Source organism: Bipolaris maydis, assembly GCF_028858645.1.
Source record: "Bipolaris maydis strain C4 unplaced genomic scaffold PSV08scaffold_19, whole genome shotgun sequence".
NCBI classification, from domain to species: domain Eukaryota; kingdom Fungi; phylum Ascomycota; class Dothideomycetes; order Pleosporales; family Pleosporaceae; genus Bipolaris; species Bipolaris maydis.
Window position 1 is genome coordinate 261,450 of NW_027093875.1, and position 21,625 is coordinate 283,074.

General features: G+C 52.3%; 9 protein-coding genes across 9 annotated transcripts; 3 read left to right on the forward strand and 6 right to left on the reverse strand.

The window, feature by feature from the left end:
- Positions 1-578: 578 nt before the first annotated feature.
- PSV08DRAFT_406120 (2-oxoacid dehydrogenases acyltransferase-domain-containing protein) lies at positions 579-2,427 on the forward strand. The gene is made up of 3 exons (XM_014217755.1): positions 579-602; positions 664-887; positions 936-2,427. The coding sequence occupies exons 2-3, from the start codon at positions 690-692 to the stop codon at positions 2,049-2,051; spliced, it is 1,314 nt and encodes a 437-aa protein (XP_014073230.1). The 5' UTR covers positions 579-602; positions 664-689; the 3' UTR covers positions 2,052-2,427.
- Positions 2,299-4,355, reverse strand: PSV08DRAFT_383359 (uncharacterized protein). Its single transcript, XM_014217754.2, has 2 exons — positions 4,156-4,355; positions 2,299-3,996 (listed from the first exon to the last, which is right to left on the reverse strand). Exons 1-2 carry the CDS (start codon positions 4,281-4,283, stop codon positions 2,424-2,426), a joined length of 1,701 nt encoding a protein of 566 aa, XP_014073229.1. The 5' UTR covers positions 4,284-4,355; the 3' UTR covers positions 2,299-2,423.
- Positions 4,356-4,557: 202 nt separating this feature from the next.
- On the reverse strand, positions 4,558-7,400 carry PSV08DRAFT_212486 (heat shock protein 70 family). Its single transcript, XM_066092098.1, has 5 exons — positions 7,175-7,400; positions 7,078-7,109; positions 5,480-7,013; positions 5,111-5,419; positions 4,558-5,059 (listed from the first exon to the last, which is right to left on the reverse strand). The coding sequence occupies exons 1-5, from the start codon at positions 7,247-7,249 to the stop codon at positions 4,760-4,762; spliced, it is 2,250 nt and encodes a 749-aa protein (XP_065947933.1). The 5' UTR covers positions 7,250-7,400; the 3' UTR covers positions 4,558-4,759.
- Positions 7,401-7,809: 409 nt separating this feature from the next.
- PSV08DRAFT_383362 (kinetochore complex Sim4 subunit Fta1-domain-containing protein) lies at positions 7,810-8,999 on the forward strand (the record flags this gene model as incomplete). Its single annotated transcript, XM_014217716.2, has 1 exon — positions 7,810-8,999. The coding sequence occupies exon 1, from the start codon at positions 7,818-7,820 to the stop codon at positions 8,997-8,999; it is 1,182 nt and encodes a 393-aa protein (XP_014073191.2). The 5' UTR covers positions 7,810-7,817.
- A 241-nt stretch (positions 9,000-9,240) lies between these two features.
- PSV08DRAFT_233226 (uncharacterized protein) lies at positions 9,241-11,972 on the reverse strand (the record flags this gene model as incomplete). Its single annotated transcript, XM_014217752.1, has 2 exons — positions 9,241-11,430; positions 11,481-11,972. 2 exons carry the CDS (start codon positions 11,970-11,972, stop codon positions 9,388-9,390), a joined length of 2,535 nt encoding a protein of 844 aa, XP_014073227.1. The 3' UTR covers positions 9,241-9,387.
- Positions 11,973-12,727: 755 nt separating this feature from the next.
- On the reverse strand, positions 12,728-14,243 carry PSV08DRAFT_212495 (glycoside hydrolase family 43 protein; the record flags this gene model as incomplete). The annotated part of the gene is made up of 3 exons (XM_066092099.1): positions 12,728-13,447; positions 13,514-13,936; positions 14,124-14,243. 3 exons carry the CDS (start codon positions 14,241-14,243, stop codon positions 12,758-12,760), a joined length of 1,233 nt encoding a protein of 410 aa, XP_065947934.1. The 3' UTR covers positions 12,728-12,757.
- An 873-nt stretch (positions 14,244-15,116) lies between these two features.
- On the reverse strand, positions 15,117-16,366 carry PSV08DRAFT_212499 (uncharacterized protein). Its single transcript, XM_014217705.2, has 4 exons — positions 15,838-16,366; positions 15,670-15,787; positions 15,486-15,604; positions 15,117-15,432 (listed from the first exon to the last, which is right to left on the reverse strand). Exons 1-4 carry the CDS (start codon positions 16,259-16,261, stop codon positions 15,245-15,247), a joined length of 849 nt encoding a protein of 282 aa, XP_014073180.1. The 5' UTR covers positions 16,262-16,366; the 3' UTR covers positions 15,117-15,244.
- A 609-nt stretch (positions 16,367-16,975) lies between these two features.
- Positions 16,976-19,956, forward strand: PSV08DRAFT_366830 (MCM2/3/5 family-domain-containing protein; the record flags this gene model as incomplete). Its single annotated transcript, XM_014217711.1, has 4 exons — positions 16,976-17,045; positions 17,095-17,113; positions 17,170-17,221; positions 17,273-19,956. 4 exons carry the CDS (start codon positions 16,976-16,978, stop codon positions 19,733-19,735), a joined length of 2,604 nt encoding a protein of 867 aa, XP_014073186.1. The 3' UTR covers positions 19,736-19,956.
- Positions 19,957-19,999: 43 nt separating this feature from the next.
- Positions 20,000-20,631, reverse strand: PSV08DRAFT_366831 (uncharacterized protein; the record flags this gene model as incomplete). Its single annotated transcript, XM_014217750.2, has 3 exons — positions 20,000-20,312; positions 20,388-20,502; positions 20,565-20,631. 3 exons carry the CDS (start codon positions 20,629-20,631, stop codon positions 20,060-20,062), a joined length of 435 nt encoding a protein of 144 aa, XP_014073225.1. The 3' UTR covers positions 20,000-20,059.
- Between the last annotated feature and the right edge of the window lie 994 nt (positions 20,632-21,625).

The following is a 21,625-nucleotide window of genomic DNA, read 5'->3' on the forward strand; positions in this document are numbered from 1 at the left end:
GCACAACAGCCACACGCGGCTCAGCCACTCGGGCACCAGCCACTCAGGGATCATCAGCCACCGCCGCCACTCGCCTTTCCGAAATCTCGCGTTAGGGCCATCGGGTCATAACGCTTAGTACCCGCCGACGGATCTCCAACAAGCTGGCCAGCACTAAACTTTTCTGTTGAGCGACATCTCCAGTCTGCCATCTCTCCCTTGTCCAGTCCAGCTCCAGAGCCTTGAGCGGTCTCCCAGCTCCATTGCCTGCGCCTGCTCTCTTCCCGACCTGCCCCCGAAGAAAGAAGAGCTGCTGCTTCTCCCCTCCCTCTTCCCGGCCATCGCTTAGAGCAAAATCTCAGCGCATCCAGGAACCCCGACACAATGCCCGCTGCTACCACTCTGCTATCTCGGGCGGGCTCCCAATTGACCTCGAGGGGTTCAATTGCCCTGCGCGGCGCCTTCTCTCCCGCGACTTGTACCGCGTAGGTTGCTGCCATCCAACACAGCATACGGCCTGCAAACACCAATCCCGGGCCCAACCCCGAGACCACTGGCTGACCGCGAAACATGTAGACGCACACCCGCCCTCTCTGCCCTCGCCCGGTACTATGCCTCCAAATGTGAGCATCCCGCTGTCTGCTGCCACGTCCTGGCCACACCGCTAACCTCTACTCGCCGCAGCCTACCCACCCCACAGCGTTATCAGCATGCCTGCCCTCTCCCCGACCATGACCTCCGGAAACATTGGCGCATGGCAGAAGAAGGTTGGCGACTCGATAGCGCCCGGTGATGTGCTCGTCGAGATCGAGACGGACAAGGCACAGATGGACTTTGAGTTCCAGGAGGAGGGCACTATTGCCAAGATCCTCCGCGACGCTGGTGAGAAGGACGTTGCAGTCGGAAGCGTAAGTGTGCTCGGGATTTAAGTGGAATCGTTATACTAACCATTGCAGCCAATCGCCGTCATGGTTGAGGAGGGTGAAGACGTCTCGGCCTTTGAGAGCTTCTCCATTGAGGACGCTGGTGGTGACAAGAAGGCCGCTTCATCTCCCAAACAGGGTGAGGCTTCGGAAGCCAGCGAGCCCCCCAACAACTCCGGCTCCAAGACCGCTCCTCCAGCCAAGGAGCAGTCCGCACCCGCCGCCATCGAATCAGACTCGACCGGTGCCCGTCTCGAGACAGTCCTCCAGCGCCAGCCTGCCGTCTCCCCTGCTGTTAAGAAGCTCGCTCTCGAGAAGGGCGTCCCGATTGGTTCCATCAAGGGCACTGGCAAGGGCGGAGCCATCACCAAGCAGGATGTTGAAAACTACAAGCCTGCTGCGGGAGCTTTCCCTGCCGCTGCCGCGGGCCCTGCTTACCAGGATACCGAGGCCAGCAGCATGCGCAAGGTCATCGCTAGCCGTCTTACCGAGAGCATGCAGCAGAACCCCCACTACTTTGTCGCCTCCAACATTTCCGTCTCCAAGCTTCTCAAGCTCCGCGAGGCTCTCAATGCTTCGGCCAACGGCGCCTACAAGCTGTCGGTCAACGACTTGCTCGTCAAGGCGCTTGCCATTGCCGCCAGCAAGGTCCCCGCTGCCAACTCGTCATGGCGCGAGGAGGGCGGCAAGGTCATCATCCGCCAACACAACACCGTCGATGTCTCGGTCGCCGTCTCCACCCCTGTTGGCCTGATGACACCCATCGTCAAGAACGTCACTGGACTCGGTCTCCAGACCATCTCATCACAGATCAAGGATCTTGGCAAGCGCGCCCGCGACGGCAAGCTCAAGCCTGAGGAGTACCAGGGCGGAACCATCACCATTTCCAACATGGGCATGAACCCCGCCGTCGAGCGATTTACCGCCGTCATCAACCCCCCGCAAGCCTGCATTGTCGCCATTGGCGCCACCAGGAAGGTCGCCGTACCCGGCGAGGCCTCCGAGGATGGCACCGCAAGCATCGAGTGGGACGACCAGATTGTCATCACTGGAAGCTTTGACCACAAGGTTGTTGACGGTGCCGTCGGTGGCGAGTTTATGCGTGAGCTGAAGAAGGTGATTGAGAACCCTCTTGAGCTTATGTTGTAGATTTTGTTGTAATTGGGTACATTTCAGGGTGGATGAATATGTGCGTGTAACTTTACCTCTCTGGCTAGATGAGAAATGGATTTCCAATCAGGACGGAACGATGTTTTATGTATAGTGGATGGATGGCGCCTTGTTCTATCCCCCCATGAAATTATTTTGTCCCATTGTTGTATTGCTTGATAGTTGATATCTCCCACTCTTGAATTTGTGTTGTTCTTGGCGATTTCAAGTATCACCTTGTTGAAGTTACCCCCTTGTTTATCACTACTAGACTAATCCGCTGGCTAGTCATTCCATCCTACCTCGACACGCGCTCTATACTACTACCAAAGGAAAGAAACAAAGAGCGAAAGAGAAGAAGAAAACAAATCATCACTTATTACCAACCTCAAACACCACAACCTCCACCTCCCCATCCCCACCCACCCTCTCACACCTAGCCTCCGCCCTGCCCCCCTCCCTCATCTCCACCCTCACACTCCGAAACAGCTTCTCCTCCTCCAACACCACCCCTTCGTCCTCCAGATCCTCGAATTCGGGCAGAGTCGTCAAATCCTTCTCCTCCTCCTTCCTCGCATCCCACACGCCCTGATCCTCCATGCCCATGACCCTCTCGACCACCTTGGCCACAACCGGGCTATCCCAGCACCCCTCCATGCGGGGCACCGCGTCTAACGACGCATGGGCATAGTGCCGCAAGCAGCGAACTCTGCACTTGATGGCAGTGTAGAACAGCGAAGCCACGACGCCGGACTCGCAGATGGAATGCTCGAAATTGACGTTTTGCGGGATTTGCACGGCGAAGCTGTAGGCGATGTGGATGGTGCGGGCGCAGGAGAGGATGCGGTGGAAGAGGCGCGTGTGCGAGGCGTAGATTAAAGGGGAGGCGGATAAAAGGGTGTGCGCGCGGATTAGGGCGCTGCTGTGGGACATGAGGAGGAGGGTGTAGGAAAGGGGTGTGCGTGAGGATCCCGGGTGCGATCCAAAGGCTGGAGTGTCTTTGTCTGGCGGGCAGGAGTTGAGGTGGGATTTGGTGCGGAGGTAGGTTGCATGCCAGGAATCTAGCAAGGTGAGGAGGTGGGACTGGGTTTTTTCGAGGGAAGGGGAGGGTTGGTGGTGGGGTTGAGATGTTTGGAGGAGGTGCTCTGTGTGTGTTACGCGGCGGAGGATGGTGTCGAGGGCGTCTTTTGCGGCTTCGGGGCTTGCGAAGATGGAGCTGGGGAGGTGTAGGGTTGCCAGCGAGTGGGGGAAGATGTCTGGGTTGGAGAGGTGGAAGTCTGAGCTGAAGAGGGTTCTTTGCGTGACGAGGGCGGCGAAGCTGCGGACAATGCTTTGTTCCATGACGCTGGAGCGTGGGACCCGGCCATCGCCTAGTAACTTGATTCCATTCTTCAAGTGTGTTTCGGCGATTTCGTGGCGCCCTCTCAGGTACTCCAGGAATGTAAAGAGCATGCATGTCACCAGTACAACAGCCACGTCTTGTGTATCACTCGTCCTCGCCAGCATCGGCTGCAGCCCGGAAATCGCCTGGCTGTACTGCTTTAGGACAAACCTCTCTCTCGTGCCGACACTCTGGCCCGGAATAAAATTACACTCGTGTGCCGCACTCAGTGCTACGACGGCATGCAAGATGGCCGGTTCAGAGGCAAGGGCCGGGATAACAGTAGCGTGCCAGAACGAATACCCGAACCAACCTGACGACGTCCACGATACGCGCTGTTTGTACAGCTCAAGGTAGCGTAATTCGTCTGACGGAAAAGACTTTGCCAGAGGTTTTGAAAGCTGAACTTCTGAGCCAGTAGTGGTTGGCTGGGAACGACGGCCATATCGGTCAAGATAAGTATTTCCTCCTCCTCCCTGGGCACCGTAGCCATCACACGTCCGGCCAGTGCTGAGACAGCGATTGCAGACTGGCTTTGTCTCGTCACATTTTACTTTGCGTACTCTGTCTTCATGTCAGGTACAATATAACCTTGGGCACCCAGTGTGACCCGCTATTCTCGTCGCCTTCATGTTGTTTGTTTTATGGTAAAAAAAAACCCCCCACAGAAACCCAACCCGATCAATATAGTTAAGGCGGATGAGCGAAATAACAATAACATACTTGCACGTCCCGCATCCGGACCTTGACTTCTTCCGCGACCGCCCGGTACCTGCAGTATGCAATGTAGTCGTTGTAGACACAGGCGGCGCTGGTTGTCTCAGGGGTACACTAGTAAGCTCCTGTAACATTCCGACTACCAAGCAACGATAGCACCACTCTCACTAGGCGATAAGGCTGGGGTGGAATGATAAAAAGCTGAGTAATTGAAGGAGCAATTGGTTCATGCATAGTGCATCGGATCAAAAGCCAGCTTGAAGCTCGCTAATGGCGTGGCTGATCTTTTCTCATTCGCTCGCTACTTCTTGTTGGCTTTTACTCAATGTGGACGACTGGACGCCTGACGCCCCATCACCGTGCTCTTCCAAGATCAAATATTCAATATGCAACGTCCGAATTTCCCAACATTGAAGACATCGAATCTCATATTCGTTCATCTATGGACTGGTCTATCATAAGCATTGCATTACCATGATCTCATCACAGAAAACAAAATGAACAAAGTCGAATACCACTTTCCTTCCTCCCAAAGCGTAGTTTGTCATATACACTACGCCATTCAAATGCTTTTTTCCATTTGCCAATACGCCTGCATACATCTCCTCGTCTAAGACGCCTCAGCGCCGTCGGCCTTTTGGCCCTCGGCATCAGCCATCTCCGTGTCCTTTGAGTCTTCAGCAGGCGGCGCGTCAGCCTGCTTCTTAGACTCGGCCTCCCGCTTTGCGCGCTCCAGCTCAGCCTGCTTGGCAGCGTGCTCCTTTTGTTGCTTCTCCATTGCGGCTTGCCTCTCACCCTCGATCTTGTCGTTGTAGCGCTGGATGATAGGGCCAGCAATGGACCGGATGTCCTCCTTCTTAGAGACGTATTGTGCCTTGGACGCATCGTCGCCTTCGTCATACAGCCATTCCTGTCTTTATTAGTATCTTTTCCCCTTCCACCAAGCAATTCTTGAACTTACCTCAATGGTCTCAAGCTTCTGGTTGAGCCTGGCCTTCTCGTCATCGCTGGCAAACTCGGCATAGACGTCGAGAATCTTGTCCTTGAGCTCGTAGATGAAGCTCTCAAGGTTGTTCTTCTCATTCTCGGTGTCGGCAACGAGCTTGTCCTCCATAATCATGGCGTTCTCGCGCTCAGCAGCAATCTGCTTGGAAGCCTCGTCAAGCGAAGCAGTGCCCGCCGACAGAGGCAAGTCTCCCTTGCGGAGCTGCTTCTTGACCTTGCGCATCTTGGGTGGCTCTGGGGGAGCATCCTTGTCTACGTCCATTGCCTGCGCATAATTCGTTAGCTCATTTGTTTCGGGCGCAGAAGCAAAAGGACGCGCATGTACAGCATCATCGCTAAGCTTGTATCGTTTCGCAGCACGTTCTGCTGAACTTTGCTCGCTGGTACTCGGATCATTAGGAAATTCAGAAAAACGTACATCACCCTCTTTCTTCTCTTCAGGAATTGGCTCCTCGACCTCGGTCTCCTCGACGTAGTATCCAGACTCAACGTTGAGCACACCGTGCACGTTAAGGCGTGCCTTGAGTTTGCAAATCATGAAATCGCCCTTGGGGTCCTCCTTGACGCCCTTGACGGAGAAACGGCCGATCCAGGGGTTCATCTTTCCTGGAAGCTGTTCAGGCTTGGCGTATCTGGCTTCAAGATCGAATGGGTGTTTTCGGTAGAAGGTCAGGATCTTGGTGGATGGCATGACGTTGCCCTTGTTGAAGACGGTGAGGCTGGTGTCCTCATCGGGAATGTCCTCGGACTTTTCCCATGTGAATTCAATAGGGTAGTTGACCATGTCGTGGACGGAGAAGTCACGGACACGGAAGACTGGAGAGAGGATAGCGCAGCAGAAGGCACATCCACGGGCAACAGCCTCGTCTTGGTTCAGAGTGAAGGACAGAGGCTTTCCAAAGAAGTCTTGGATCCTCGTCTTGAGGGCAGGGACACGTGTGCATCCACCGACCATCTCAATCGAGTCAATGTCCTCGACAGTAAGCTTGGCCTCGGCGAGAGCCTGCTCAATGGGCGCAGTGGCGCGCTCAAGGAGCGGCTTGATCAGCTCCTCAAGCTCCTCACGCTTGAGCATACCACGCACGTCAACATCGTTCATGATGGACTCGACGTTGATGGGCGCCATGTTGTTGGCAGAGAGCACCTTCTTGAGCTTCTCAACACCAGCAGCGAGACGGAAACGCGCCTTTCCGTTCTCCATGACATCGATCTTGTACTTTTCCTTGAACTCCTTGGCGAAGTGCTCGACAAGGGCCTTGTCGATGTAGCGGCCACCAAAGTGCCTGTCCCAAGCGCTCGACTTGACGGCGAGTTCGCCCTTTCGGAACTCAACAACAGTGGCTGTGTAGTTGCTGTGGCCAATGTTGACAAAGACAACTCTCCGTGGCTTCTCTTCTGGGCCAGGCAGGTCGAGCTTGGGGATACCCCAGCCGAGGGCGACTGCGGTGTTGTCGTTGATGAGTCTTAGGCACTTGAGGCCAGCAATCTCTGCGGCGTCGAGAATGGCGCGGCGCTGGGCGTCGGTGTACCACACGGGGCAGCTGAGGACAATGTCGTTTACGGGCAGCTTGAGCTCGGCAGAGGCTGTGGCCCGCATTTTTGTGAGGTGCATGGCGGTGATTTGGGTGGCGGTAAATCGCTCCTTCTTGCCCAGGTAGTTGACCTCTGCGCCCACCTGGCCGTCGATGTCGACAAGCTGGGCAGAGACAAAGTCCTGCTCGATCTGGACATCTGGATCTTGGAGGGTGCGGCCGGCGAGGCGCACAAACGACGAGACCGTGTTCTTGAGGTTGGAAATTTCTTGGTTCTTGGCCATCTCACCAATGTATCTGCTCTTGGGGCCGAAGCCTACTAGTGATCTGTATCATGGCCAGTCAGCCGAGTGTTCTCTGGGGGGTGATGTGTTCGCGGGGGGCTACTTACGGTGTCGCGCGGTTGGAAACCTCATTTGCAATCTGGATAGTGAGTCAGTGTGAGCCATGGACAAAAGTGACAGTGAGAGATATGCGGTGGCACTTACAACGTCGACACCACGATTCCGCGCAACAGCGATGACGCTGTTGAGCGTACCCAAGTCGACTCCTACTACAGACATTGTTGATCTGTGATGGTGGGGTGTGTATGGGGGAAGTGGGAGTGTTGTGTTGTGTTGTGTTTGCGTGTGGAGGGGTAAGAGAGGGTATATGGGGTATCTAGTGCGGCGAGATTTTATGGGCGGTAAACCAGGACAAGTGTCGTGGAGTAGTAGCGAAGCAATACAAGGAGGCACGCGCCGCAAAATTTCAAAATTTCAAGACTGCGCTGGTATGACCTAACAAGAATGCCCGACTCGAACAAAAGGAACCACACAGAACTTTCTCGATGGTCCCAAACAGCGGGGCTCTTTTTTGCTGGGCGGGCGGACGGCACAGACCACCCGCCCTCCAAGTCCGCCGCCGCCGCCGCATTACCGCACGCCAACACCAAACCGTCCAACCACCAACACCACACATCAACACACACACACTATCACCACCAGCAATAGCAACGCGTCGCGTCATGCCCAAGCTGCTCCGTGCCAGCGCCGACGCGTCTGTTGTAGGCGACCTCCCCTCACCACCGCGATAGTCGCATAGTGTTTGCAACGACCGCGCGCCTCGCAACAGCTGAGGACGGCTGACATCATGGCCTACGTGCCCCCCTACCCGCTGCTAAACAGGACCTACAACCTGTACCGCGCATCCCCACTGCACCATGGTGACTCGTTCCTGCTGAGCAATCAGTCGATGCGCGCCCATGCCAAGCGGCTCAAGGAACAGCTCAAGGGCGACAATGTGCGTGGTGTGCAGGTCGACTTTGCCGGCGGAGACGAGACGGCAAAGCTGGGCCCGCTCGAAGAGTGTCGCTGGGAGGTGCTTGGCGACGAGGATGCCTGGATTGACCGACGCCTCCAGTCTGAGGACCCGGATGCGCCGCGAATTGCCCCAGACGTCACGCCAGACCGAGCCCGTGGCATCCATGTGAGCCTCGAGTACGAGAAGAACATGTACAATGCCCTCCTTCTACGCGACCCGCATGCTACATCTTCGCCCAATGGCTTCACCTCGCTCCCTCTTTTGCTTGTGAAGATGCCAGCGCCAATACGCGAGATATTTCTAAACTACATCCGAACCGCCTTCGACGCCCATGTAGCTCCCTTGAGGCTTCCTTCGTCTTTTATCACGTCGTCCCTTGAGACATTCTTCAGTCACCTTACAGCACGCAGCTCTACCCTGTCCATTCAAGACACCATAAAGCAGCTGCACGTCCAACTCACATTCCCCAATGCCACGAGCCTTCTCAAGCACATTGAAGTTACGATTGCAGCAGAAGACGTAGCCGGGTTTGTTCAGCGCGGAAAGCTGCTAAAAACAACCCACAGCAAACCATTCACAGCCGCCCTATCCAACTACCTAAACCGCCACCTCGCCCTCGACCTTTCCCACCCAAAAGTGCAAGTATCCCGTATATCCTGCGCCAGCTTCCACCTCGGCATCGAGCGCCTCAAAATCGTCGCTCCAGACACCCTCCCAGACACTTCTATCACCGACCAAGGATCCCCGTCACAGTCACAGGATTCAAGTGCTGCTCAACTTGCCGTCCATCAACTCTACACGCTGTTGGTTCGAGAAGCAACTGGAAGCGGCAAATTCTTGCCGGAGGATCTGGCAACGGACGCAAGAGAGAACACGCCGTCTTCGACTGCGAGTGCGCGTCGGAAAAGGGCGGTCAGTACTACGGCGACTACGAATGGGACTACCAAGAAGACGAAGGGCAAGGGGAAGGGAGTTGCGAAGCAAACTAATGGGGACACTCCCAGCAATTAAAAGTTCATCCTTCCTCTTCGGTGTTGTAGAAACAGGCATGGTTTTACTCATTGTAGGCTATATATTTCCTTTTTCGTATGATACCCCATAGTCTATTTCCGATCATGCCAATCAAAAAACATACCCTTTCATAGTCACACATAATACCCCTGCGAAGTTAGTAAAGCTAGCAGCACGTGACATACATGGATTGCAAACCGCCCTGCCTTCAAACCTGTCATCACTCGCTTAACATCCAACATGAAGAAAGATTTTGATTCAACAGAGAAATTTCAAAGCTAGGGAATTTCAGAAATCAATACGCACTACTGACCCGCCCCCTCCAAAATATAGGGAATCGTAAAAAACACTACCAACAAAAAAAACCCAGAATCCAAAAAAATCCTACTCAGGTATACACACTCTCGGTAAAAGAATTGACCTGCAGCCCCCGTTCCGCCATATCCGCCTTCTCGAGAAACTTCAACTGCATCCACACTAAATGACCCTTAATTCTATCTAGCTCCTTCCTCACCTCCTTGGCTGGGCGATCAACATCATACAAATGCCCCTGCTTGTGTTCTTTGTCGGAATTCGGGTTTGGAGTAAACGAATCGTAGTCTTCAAAAGTGAGAATATTGTCGTCGGGGTCGGCGTGGAACAAGTCGCGGAAGACAGAAGTGTTGGTGGAGGCGCGGGTGCACCATTCGTCCCAGAGTTTGGGGGAGAGGGGGTCGGAGACGAAGTCTGCTTCGGGACCTGGCATGATGTCGTTGCGGGAGTGTTCGCTGGGGGGTTGGGCGTTGGGGTCGTCGGTGGCGTTGAGGCTTTGCGGGGGGAGGAGGCCGAGGTGTTCGCGCCAGAGGATGCTGCGGAGTTCGTGGGCGAGGCGGGCGGCTTTGTAGGGTTTGCCATCGAGTTGGGTGTCAATTAGTTCGGTGTCTTGGAGGACGATGGAGAGCTCCGAGTCGTGGAATCCCAGCTGTGAACGATCATTGATGTTGGATGAGCCGCAGATGACGGTCTTGTCATCGACAATGCAGATTTTAGCGTGGACGTAGAGCTCTTCTTGGAAGAAGTACTGTTTCTCGTCTTCGGCCTCACCTTCCCAGTCCTCATCGCTGGGCTTCTTCTCAGTGAGCATGGCGTCGTCGGCAATGGAATCTGGGTCAATCACACCACCCTGGTCACCCTTTCCAATTTCGTCATCCTCATCCATATATCTCTTCCTCATCTCCGCTGCTAGTCGTCGCTTTTCATCCCCACCCTCCTCCGTTGGCGCTTCGAGCTCGTCGATTTCGGCAGTTTCCATCTCCATGTACGTCATGCCAGACTTCTTCTCCAGCTCCTTGAGCTTGGGCGTGACATTGATGCGATCGTACGAGCGGAGGTTGAAGAAGAAGATGTATTTTTCAGGGTCGACACCGGCAGCCTTGACTTTGCCAAAGATGCTCTCGTCGCCTCTGCAGATACTCTTGAATTGGTAGTCCATAATGGCTCGCGTTCCAGCCGCAGCCTGATCTCGCAAATCTCCCGCGAAGCCAGGGATAGCCGGGATGACGATAATGATTCTGAAGTTCCGTTCTTCTTTAGCAGCCTTCACAATTGCATCGACCATAGCAGCTCCAATCTGGTTATGAACTGGATTCTCGTCATGTTTGCTGGTCGCGGTAATGAAGAATTGGTTCTCAATGTATACGTAATGTTGGGCGTTTCGGATAATCTCGCAATAGGCGTTCTGGATGCTTTGTTCATGAGGCTCGATGCCCATGCTCCAGTCCGCGCTACTTCTGACAAGCTGTGCATGCACAGTTCCACGGTTGTCAAGATTCTTGCTACTGAGCTGCGTCACGGGATGGTGTATGTAATGACCAACAGGGAACTTCGGCCGTTGGACTCCAATCAGGTCTTCGTCAGCACCCTCACGTCCTTCCATGGTAAGCCAGTCATATCGTTCGTCACGCTTATACTTTTCACGCTTCACAAAATTCCATCGCAGGACAAAGTGTTCGGCAATGTCGTAGATTGCCGGGCCTATGATTCCCATGGCGACGTCGTGCCATGGCATGCGACCATAATCAAGCTTGTCCAGTTTGTTTGATTTCCAGTCGTCAACACTCTGGAAATCCATAATACGGTTATTGTTGTAGTCTTGACCAGGGAAAATCTGGTTCTGAACACCGGATGGATGTGCATCAGACAGGGGATGCTGCTTCTCATCCCACCGGCCGTAGCACAGATCCAGCCCACCGATGAAGGCCATGGCATAATCAATGACGATGAACTTCTCGTGATGAGCCCAGTAGAATGTCATGTCCGCAGCATTCTCAAACACATTATGGTCAGGGTGTCGCATGACCCTGATGTTCCCGTAGCCAGGTTCACCCTCTTTGATAAGGCCCATGAGGGCCTTTTTGGTATGCTGACTGTTACAGGTGAGAGCAGCAGAGACCTGTAGGGTGAGTGAGTAGCTGGACGCACGGCAGGCATACCCATGCTTACCTCCTTGTAGACGGAAATGTAAATCTTTACGCCAGCCTGGGCGCGTCGCTTGAGAATTTGATCCAATCTGAATTGCTGATTGTAGTAAGGCGGCCGCTTCAAGAACAGCTCTGGGCTGAGCCACCAATCCGCAATGTAGATGGTCTCCTGCGCCTTCTCCAGAGCGTCGGCAACGGCCCAGAAGTAGTCTCGGCCGTCGACATACCATTTCACCAGGTTGCCGTCTCTTTCGGGTGCAAAGCTGTTGAAGCGATGGCTCTCGGCGATCTTGCTCCTCTTGGCGTCGGTTGCTTTCTCGTGCTCCTCGTCATGGCGATGGTTGGTGTTGAAGAGGTTGCCGAACTTTCCAACCTTGTGCTTGAGGTGTACAGCTTTGATATGTGCGCCTCGCAGCTTGGTGTGCTCAAGTTTTTGCTCAATTTCCTCGACCTTTTCCGAAAGGCGGTGGTCGAAAGGATGTAAGAGCTTCTTAAGGCCCTTTTCTTTAGACATGTTGCCAGCGGTGCGTAGTGATCAACGATCAACGATCAGCGACCTGCAATGGCGTGGCGTAGCAATGGCAATGGTGAGGCTTGTGAGAAAGGTGAGTGGAGGAGGAGGAGGCTGAGGAATGAGGCGCGTGGCAGAGGCGGTGGAGCAGGCATCAGCCATATGGGCACGTCTTGTACTTATTGGGCCGTCAAAGTGAACAAACCTGTATGTAATCATTCTCATCCTGTGCATAGCAAGCGCGCACAGTATTGGGGACAGGGTGCAGGGGTGGTGCGTTCCTTCGGCACAACAAAAACCACTGACGTCACTCCCCGCTACGCCCCATTGCGACGCGCTACACCTACCCCTCGTATCATCATCCGTTGCTTGTTCCGAGCTACTCGCCAACTCGGCATCATCGATATCAGCAGAGTTTTCTGCTTTTTACCGAACCACGTGCTGACATGGCCGTCTAGAACATTGCTGGAACCTTAGATCATCTCAATACTGTTACTACTGCCTCCCATGAAACAGACCCTTGCAGGGCTTACGAGTACAGAGGAACCATACAGGTATGGCTATATCAACGCGGTAACTGACACGTAACATACAGAAAAGAAACTCCTTCACAAAGATTGCCTCCTTCATCATCCACAGGGGAGCCGCCGAGAGGCTTTAGCAGGCCAGCGCATCAAGTCTTCACGCAACCACTATCACAGGCCAGCCATCCTCCCAGTCGAGATAATTGTACCCAAAGAAGAAATTCTCCGCCCCGTAACCAACACTTGGACGAACTAAGACAATCGTCAGCAACCACCAAGTATACTTGACTCATCATCGACTTTACCATAGTGATAGTACATGACGGTCCTCCCATTCTCCGGGTGCATCATGACACCCTGCCCGCCCGGTGCATATACATCTCCGTGGCTCGCCAAAATCGTCGTCCCACCGTCCGCCTCTAAACAGCTCCTGCCACTGCGGTCATAAAATGGACCCTTGGGCATCTCTGAGCGGCACACGACAATATGGTAAACCTGGTCGTCCGGGGCGAGGCCTGTTTGTGGTGTGTTGCAACAGTGACCAACACTATAGAATAAGTAGTAGAATTCTTTCTCCTTGTGCATGATGGCGCCTTCAACTACCAGCGCGTTCAGTGTGTTATTTCGTATAATGTTGACGATGCGTCCATTCTGATGAGCCCAGTCCCCGAATGCTGTTATATCATCGTCGGGAAAAAGCTCGACTTGGAAAATGTCTTGCCAGTACGAGCCAAAAGTAAAGAAGATGGGACTGTCTGGTGCTTCTTGGAAAACAAAAGGATCAATCAGGTTGTACTTGTGTGATAAAGGGAGGCCGATACTGCCGTGGTCTTGCCAGCTACCCGGTTCGAGCGAGTGTGAGGTAGCAACTCCGATCGATGAGTTTTGAAGTCCAAATCTGGAAACTGAGTAGTGACAGTAAAACATGTCGCCTCGCTTGGTCACGGAGGGTGCCTGAATACCGTCATGAGAAAGGGTCTCGATGACAAACTCTTGTCAAGTATCAGACGCTACACTTACCCAGATATCCTGTCCATCAACCACAAATATACTAGTGCCGTTGTGTAACAACGCACCTTTGTAGCGCCATGGTCCCCCGAGCGAGGGAGCTGTAGCAATGGCAATGTTGCCGCTAGTTGAAAACCGCCAATAAGTTCCATCTTCATACCAAATGCTGGGGTCGTGGATCCACGAACAGTTTCCCCGACATGGTTCGGGATCGGGATAGATTCCATCTACTAGTGGAGGACCTGCTTGTGGATTTGGCAGAGGACGAGGTTTTGGCCCGGCATGAGGATACGGTTGTGGTGTTGCAAGCGGGCTTGCAACTGTGTTCTTTACAACGAATGGTACAAAGGTAGCGCTGGTAATGAACAACGCGCCAAGTAGAGCAGTAGTGAATCTTGCCGGACCAGAGTCCCAAATCATATTTGCAAGTCCTCTCTTGATTGCAAATAGCATTGTTGTTCACTGAGTATTCAGCAACCTTTTTCCAAAATTCCAGCAAGTTGACTATAGTTTATATGGTACTGAAAGGAGAACCACGTCAGCGGTCATGCGCAAAACCTCGGCCTTGACCATTCTCGTTTGCGACCATAACTGGCGGCTGACGTCGGAGCTTCTACTCTACCTTCACGATGTAATCAGCGGTGAATTCTGTTATGACAATCTTGATTATCGTCCTTGAAGTTAGCTGCAAAGCTTGTGCGATGGCCATGTAGATCGGTTGGCCGCGGTTTTGTGCGGACATTTAGACTAGCCTGTGAATGTTTGAAGACTCTCCAAGTCAACATGTTCAAGCCGGTCAGGCGACTTGTCTGCCTAGGCCAAGCAAGAGCTAGAAGGCCATTTGTGGCATCTCCACACTGGCTTCATATTTGCATCAGTAAGGGTATGGCAGTAAAGCAAGCTAGGCTTCCGATAGCAACCCACGCTGGGTGACATATTAAAGAGTCGTGCAACAGTGCCGATTCTACTTCTGTTCCGAATGACTAGGGGTCTTCCTTGGTAGAATTCAAACTCGGTAATGCTATTTCCGGATTCAGATGCGAAAACTATCGCCATTTTAACGCCTTTACGATTGGATTGGCGCCTTTGTCACTTAAGCTATCCCAGCGATGTCAGTGATCACCATTAGTACTTAGTCCTGCACTAATTATGTTGTCATTGCCACGTGCATAGTATTTGATGGACTGAAATCGTAGAGAAGCTTTCCGTGAGACGTCGTACGACTTTGCTGCAGCAAATCGCTACTGATATCTGATTGACCCTAAAACGGAGTGATGCGTTTTGTTGGCTCCTGAGTGCTGGCACATGATGACCGTTGACATTAAAGTCCTAAAAAAGATACTGCTGGTCGTTAACTGTGCGTTGTATTTGCATTTCGAGGGCAAGTCGGCCATGTAGATCGAGCGCAACGTGTCGACAGCTACCACATCGTACTTGTGTGACCATAAGCAACCTTGCTACCAAACGTCCTCATCTGGATTTCACATCACCTAATAGAAAAAATGTGGCTCTGGAGGCGCATTCTGACTCAGCCACTCCTCAACGATTCAAAAACGGCCGATGCTTCTGCAATATCAGTATGATAGGCGGAGGCTGCAAGAAAAACCATAATTGTGGGAAACGTCATTGGACAGATCTTGTGGTTCGGCTCCAGCTGCGCTTGAGTGTAACAATAATATTCGCTGCTACTCCGTCTCCATCTCGTGTGAACCGTACTGTTCTTGATCACTTCGTCATCAGGATTCAGCTAGGCGCTTTGTATCCATCGACATCTGTGCTGTTGCTCCATTTGTCAAACTTCTTGATACTTTCACTGTACGTTTCTACCTTCTTGGTGACCATGCTATATGCGTCAGTACCAACGACGCATCGTAGAGGCGGATCGTCCATGATTGCTAGGTCGTAGAAGACCCTGGCACCTTTTGCTGGGTCTGCACATGATTTGTGAGTATCCGGTTAGGTCGAAACACACTTGCTAACTCACCTCCTGCTTGGTTTCCATGACGCGCTTGGGCTAACTTCTTCGGATCGACATGGGTGTAGGCTGGGTGGGCGATCTCGCCAAAATCCATACTACGGCCGGACCAATCTGTTCGGAAGCCACTGTAAAGGTGAAGGCACGGGATTCAGCTCATGTCTCACAACTATTTTGTGTACCAGAGACTTACCCAGGCTCGATACATGTAAACTTGATTCCCCATTCTGGCTTCACTTCTTTGGAGATGGCTTCCGTGAAACCCTCGACCGCCCATTTACTAGCACAGTAAATGGAGAAATTGGGAACGCCTAGACATCATTATTTGTAGCCCTAACGGTGTGTGTAGTAATGCACCCACCAATCTGGCCTCCAATAGAGGTAACCTGCTGGATGACGCCTCCAGTCTTCAATTCGCGCATGGTCTCCATCGCCTTCCTCGTCACATCAATCAGACCGAAGAAATTAATTTCCATCTGTTGCCTAATTTGCTTCTCCGACAATGTCTCAAATGGGCCCATTAAGCCATATCCAGCATTGTTGACGACCACATCAATACGCTTGAACTTGGTGATTGCATCGTCAAAAGCCTTGTCAATGGAATCCTTTTTGGTCACGTCGAGATCTACAAAAAGGCTGTTGGAGTCATTTGCTTTCTCGAAAGATAGTTTGGAGGAGTTGCGTGCGGTAGCAACGACGTAATCACCCTTTTCGAGGACGACTTTAACGAGCTCTTCACCGAATCCGGTTGAACAGCCAGTGATGAGGAACACGCGAGGGGCCATGCTGTTGGTGTTGAGTAATGATCTTGGGGAGTCCAATTGAGGGGTTGGAGGATATCTGGAGTCAGTCAATTGCTGTGAGCCATTACGTCAGCCTGTACAAAGGGCGCCAATGATGTTGACGGGGCTAGCTAGTTGGTGTTTAGCTTCATCCTATGCAGCATCGGAAACGCCCTGTCAGTGATACGGTGCCGACCATGCCGAGGGATTAGCGACAGGACGAAGATGGCCTCGACAACTAAAAGGCACAATAAACTAGAGAGTGTAAGTAAGCAAGACCGAAGAGAAGATGCAGCCGTTCAATTGGAAAATTGTTGCATGAGAGTTGATATTAACTTGCATGCGATAACGACTCTGATCTATTTGAAGTAGTAGACTAACAAGCAACGGAATAGCCATAACACCGAAGGAATGGGCTGCACACGATAGTCGAATATGGATGTGTATATATAGGTGAGGGGATGTGGAGTGCTAGGCTGGAAGAGGAGAGATAATGAGACGGGACACGCGTGACGGAAACAGACTAGCGTGGACGCGATCGCGCTTTCCCTGGCTGAATCTGCCCCTCGTAACTTCACCGGGGTAACAGCGCAAAACAATAGACAGTCGAGACAGCCGCCAGGTGAGATACTCTCTGGCTCAGTCTAGGCCAGCATACACGATTGTGCGCCTCTCCACTACTACACTCGTCTGATCTTTGAAGCACAAAACAACAACATGGCCGAAGTCATTAGGGACGAAGAGGTGCGCCGGCGCGTGCGACTTGCACAGGAGTTTCTCGACCCAGGTACGTTGGACAATGCCTCAATGTAGCTCTGATACTGACAAAAGTGCAGATGATGTGTCCAGGAGAAGGTATGCTGCAATTGCTTGCTCACCAGGTTTGCGGCCGCTGACCGCTACCTCTACAGCTACCGACCAGACATTCTGGTGATGCTTAACAGGGGACAGCGAAGACTCACTGTGAGTTGGATAAAGCCTGGGACTTAAATTTTGCATGTTAATAGAATCTAGGTCAGCATAGACGAAATCCGCACGCACGACCGTGAACTCGCCGACGGCCTCCTCAATCAGCCCTTCGAATTCGCAGAAGCCTTTGACCGCGCCCTCAAAGATGTTATCCGCACATTTGCAGACCGACCCAAGTCGGAGACCGCCGAGGACGTCATGTACTATTGTGCCTACGTTGGTAGCTTCGGCGAGTTCTCTTGCAACCCGCGTACCCTCGGCTCCAATCAGCTCAACCACATGGTTTCGCTCGAAGGGATTGTTACCAAGACCTCTCTTGTCCGCCCAAAAGTGGTCAAGAGTGTGCATTACAACGAGACCAAGCAAAGGTTTCATGCGAGAGAGTACAGAGATCAGACCATGACCACGGGTGCTGCAAGCACAAGCGTATACCCTACAGAAGACGAAGAGGGCAATCCCCTTGTTACTGAGTATGGCTACTGCATCTACCGCGATCACCAGACCATATCCATTCAAGAAATGCCGGAGCGTGCCCCTGCTGGACAGTTGCCACGATCTGTCGATGTCATTCTGGATGACGACCTTGTAGACCGAGTCAAGCCCGGCGACCGTATCCAGCTAGTCGGTATCTACCGGTCGCTTGGTAACCGTAACGCGGGGGCAGGCAGTTCAACTTTCCGCACACTAATCCTCGCAAACAACATCATCTTGCTATCTTCCAAATCGGGTGGAGGAATTGCCCAGGTCAACATCACTGACACTGACATCCGTAACATCAACAAGATTGCAAAGAACAGACGCGTGTTTGAACTTCTATCGCAATCACTCGCGCCTTCCATCTATGGACATGACTACATCAAAAAGGCCATCTTACTCCTCCTTCTTGGAGGACAAGAGAAGAACCTGGAAAACGGTACCCATCTGAGAGGAGATATCAACATTTTGATGGTTGGTGACCCCTCTACGGCCAAGTCCCAGCTGCTTCGATTTGTGCTGAACACGGCTCCCCTTGCCATTGCCACAACTGGTCGTGGATCTTCTGGTGTTGGTCTCACAGCAGCTGTTACTTCAGACAAAGAAACAGGTGAGCGACGACTGGAAGCTGGTGCTATGGTCCTTGCAGATCGTGGGGTGGTCTGTATTGATGAATTTGACAAAATGTCCGATGTCGACCGAGTCGCGATTCACGAAGTCATGGAACAGCAAACTGTCACTATTGCCAAAGCAGGTATTCACACGTCGCTCAACGCTCGTTGCAGTGTGGTTGCTGCCGCCAACCCTATATTTGGACAGTACGATATCCACAAGGATCCGCACCGCAACATTGCCCTACCAGACTCCCTCCTTTCGCGTTTCGATTTGCTGTTCGTCGTTACAGATGATATCGAGGACGCTCGAGACAGGCAGGTGTCTGAGCACGTCCTTCGCATGCATCGATATCGCCAGCCTGGTACTGAGGAGGGCGCGCCTGTTCGCGAGGAGGGTGCTCAGCTTCTAGGCGTTGGCCTTGAGACTGAAGGCGACGCCAACCGTCCAACCGAAGTGTACGAAAAGTTTAACCCCATGTTACACTCTGGAGTCACCATTACTGTAGGAAGGGGCGCTTCGCGGAGGACTGAAGTCCTCAGTATCCCATTCATCAAGAAGTACATCCAGTACGCCAAGCGTGAGAAGCCTATCCTCACCAAGGGTGCTGCAGATCATATTGTAAGCGTCTACTCTGCACTTCGCAACGACGAGCTTGATGCAGGCACCCGCCGTACTTCTCCTATCACTGCACGTACTCTTGAAACTCTCATCCGTCTTTCTACTGCGCATGCAAAAGCACGTCTATCGAAGCGAGTTGAGCGGAAAGATGCCGACGTCGCAGAACAAATCCTACGATTCGCTCTGTTCAAGGAAGTCGTCGAGGATGACCGTCGCAAACGAAGACGTACAGCCCGCGACCCAGACGCCATGTCCACAGACGAAGAGTCATCAGGCGATGAAGATGACGGTGATGAAGCAGAGGCTACACAGTCCCGACGGGCTGGCGGACCATCTACTAGAAGCCAGCAGACAGGTGCAACACGCACTCCCGCTGCAGGAGATGGTGAAGACGACGATGACGAAGAAGCGAACGAAGATCTATACAGGGTCACACCAAAAACACAGCGTACCACCAACCGCTCGCAGTCTACCCGTGGCGAACCCTCGTCACAAGTCAGCGTTGCTTCATCACGGCCCGAATCTCAACTTCCTCCTACTCAACCCGATTCCCAAGAGTCCCAGGAGATCACCCCTGCACGTCTACAGGTCTTCCAAACAGCACTTGGTCAACTCATCGACGGTCCATTGTTTGCCAATGATGCTGCAGATGTGGAGCCGCTTGTCGCTGCAGTGAACGCAAGATTGGGTGGTGGCAGTGGAAGGGAGCCATTTGGACAAGGCGAAGCAGAGAAGGCGCTCGAGGCGCTTAGTGAGAGGAACAAGATCATGTATTCTGGCGGTATTGTGTACAAGATCTAGATGTGTTGGCATGATTATATGTAGATATGATTGAATAATGGTTGTTTTGTTCGAAATGGAGCTTGTGAGGGAGTTGGTTGTTTGATGAATAGCATGATGGCTGTCACTGAACGCAGTATCACTTGTTAGTGAACGTCTTTGATCAAGCATCATCTTTCTCCCTCGCTCTCGTGAATAGCTGACGTGTCTTCCATTAGTGCAATTAAGTCGACTGGCTCAACATCACATGTCTTCCAGAGCACAATGGCCGCCCCGCATTCCTCGTCTAATTCGAACATTACTTTCATTCATTCATCACATCATCATTTAAACAACCCACCACCTCTACACCGCCGAATCTTGCTTAGCAAACTGCCTCGCCAACGCCTCAATACTCTCGACAATCCTCTTGAACTCATCTTTCTGCTCCCCCGCTACCTCGCCCCCTTCCATCGCGGGATCTTCATCCTGGTTTCCCCACTGAATCTCCATCGTGTTGAAATCGACCTTGGTATCCAGCCCGTAGATGTCTTTGCTCGGGTGCGAGGGGAAACCCCGGAGCGTGGAAACAAGAGACATGAGTTCGCGGACGTCGTCTCTGCATTGGGGAGAAAGGGTAGAGTTAGATTTGGACGAATGGGTAGAGAGAGGAGGGGGAAGGAGGAAGACTTACTGGGGCACGTCGCCCTTTTTCTCGGACGACTTGCTGTTGCCATTGTAGTTGGAGAGGCGGATGCTGGCGGAGCGGTTGGGCTCGCCGATCACCTCGACCATGTGTGTTGGGGCGCCTGAAGTTTGGTTTTTGGTGAGTACGTTGGAATACTGTTTGCAGGTCAGAAATTTTACTTACCATTAAAGGGTTTGCTGAGAACGATTTGGAATTCGCCAGATGGCGGGGGTGCGACCATACGGGGCATTTTGGAGGATTTGGTGGGAAGAAGTGGTGATTTGATTGGTGAAACTCGGAGAATTGATGGGTGTTGTTCAATATTAGAGGATTTTCAATTCGGTGGAGTATCGAAATGTCACTGCAGATGGGGTTGTCGTGCATTTAAAGTATGATGGGTTTGGTCCTAGAATGTGATGCTGGCACAGTACCCACACTAGTATTTGGTGTTGATGTCATGATGAATCATATCTGCATACGTCGGTCGTGTGCGATTTCTATCCTCACTCCACTTTGATGTAAAAATATTCGAGATCTCGATGATATGCAGAAAGCATTGTGGATGGGGTGTTGGAGCATCGCTGTGTGTTGAAGGTGATCGGGCGACGCGTCGTTTGACGCGCGAACACGGGGTGTGACATCATCGCCTTCTGTTTCTCACTGCACTTTCAGTCTGAAGTTGCTGATGTCTGTCTGTGTTAGCACATGGTGCTTTTTATTTTTGTTTTATTTTTGCCCAGTGTAGTTACTCTGTGGCCATCTTCCGAATTCATAGCATGTCGATACGAGGTGGTCTCTGTGGACAACGAGACTCTTCTGTATCTACATGTTTGCTTTGTATACGCGTTGTCTTAGACGATACGTTTTCATTCTATCAAAATGAACACATAGACAAGAAAAGGTGAATTTGTTGGTCGGAGAGAAGGACCACCTAGCTTGCAAACATAGTGTCATGCTCTTGAATACGACTTGTATCATTCAACCTTTTACACTGTCAACAGCAGGGTCCGACATATCAGGATGAGACTCGGCACACTTCCCAAATACGGCTACTCCTACCTTCTTACGAGGAAACAACAGAGAGCAAGCCAAGATTTTGGTTGTTAACATACCCAAAACTAGGCAACCAAGTCAAGGCCGAAACTAGAGACGGAGACCGAGAAGGCTAATAAGTGCTTACTTACAGCCTCTCGCCCGCCCGCCCCCCCCCCCCCTGCTTAGCGTAGGTCTAACTGAATGCATCG

Bases quoted from the DNA above. Each gene is read 5' to 3' on its own strand.
- PSV08DRAFT_383359 (XM_014217754.2), bottom strand. From the start codon at position 4,283: ATGTTACAGGAGCTTACTAGTGTACCCCTGAGACAACCAGCGCCGCCT. The intron at 3,997-4,155 runs GTATGTTATTGT...ACATGAAGACAG, and splicing joins TCCGGATGCGGGACGTGCAA to AGTACGCAAAGTAAAATGTG.
- PSV08DRAFT_212499 (XM_014217705.2), bottom strand. From the start codon at position 16,261: ATGGCCCCTCGCGTGTTCCTCATCACTGGCTGTTCAACCGGATTCGGT. The intron at 15,788-15,837 runs GTGGGTGCATTA...AATGATGTCTAG, and splicing joins CTCTATTGGAGGCCAGATTG to GCGTTCCCAATTTCTCCATT. The intron at 15,605-15,669 runs GTAAGTCTCTGG...TCACCTTTACAG, and splicing joins TTTACATGTATCGAGCCTGG to TGGCTTCCGAACAGATTGGT.
- PSV08DRAFT_212486 (XM_066092098.1), bottom strand. From the start codon at position 7,249: ATGTCTGTAGTAGGAGTCGACTTGGGTACGCTCAACAGCGTCATCGCT. The intron at 7,110-7,174 runs GTAAGTGCCACC...CTCACTATCCAG, and splicing joins GGAATCGTGGTGTCGACGTT to ATTGCAAATGAGGTTTCCAA. The intron at 7,014-7,077 runs GTAAGTAGCCCC...GCCATGATACAG, and splicing joins GTTTCCAACCGCGCGACACC to ATCACTAGTAGGCTTCGGCC.
- PSV08DRAFT_406120 (XM_014217755.1), top strand. From the start codon at position 690: ATGCCTGCCCTCTCCCCGACCATGACCTCCGGAAACATTGGCGCATGG. The intron at 888-935 runs GTAAGTGTGCTC...TAACCATTGCAG, and splicing joins AGGACGTTGCAGTCGGAAGC to CCAATCGCCGTCATGGTTGA.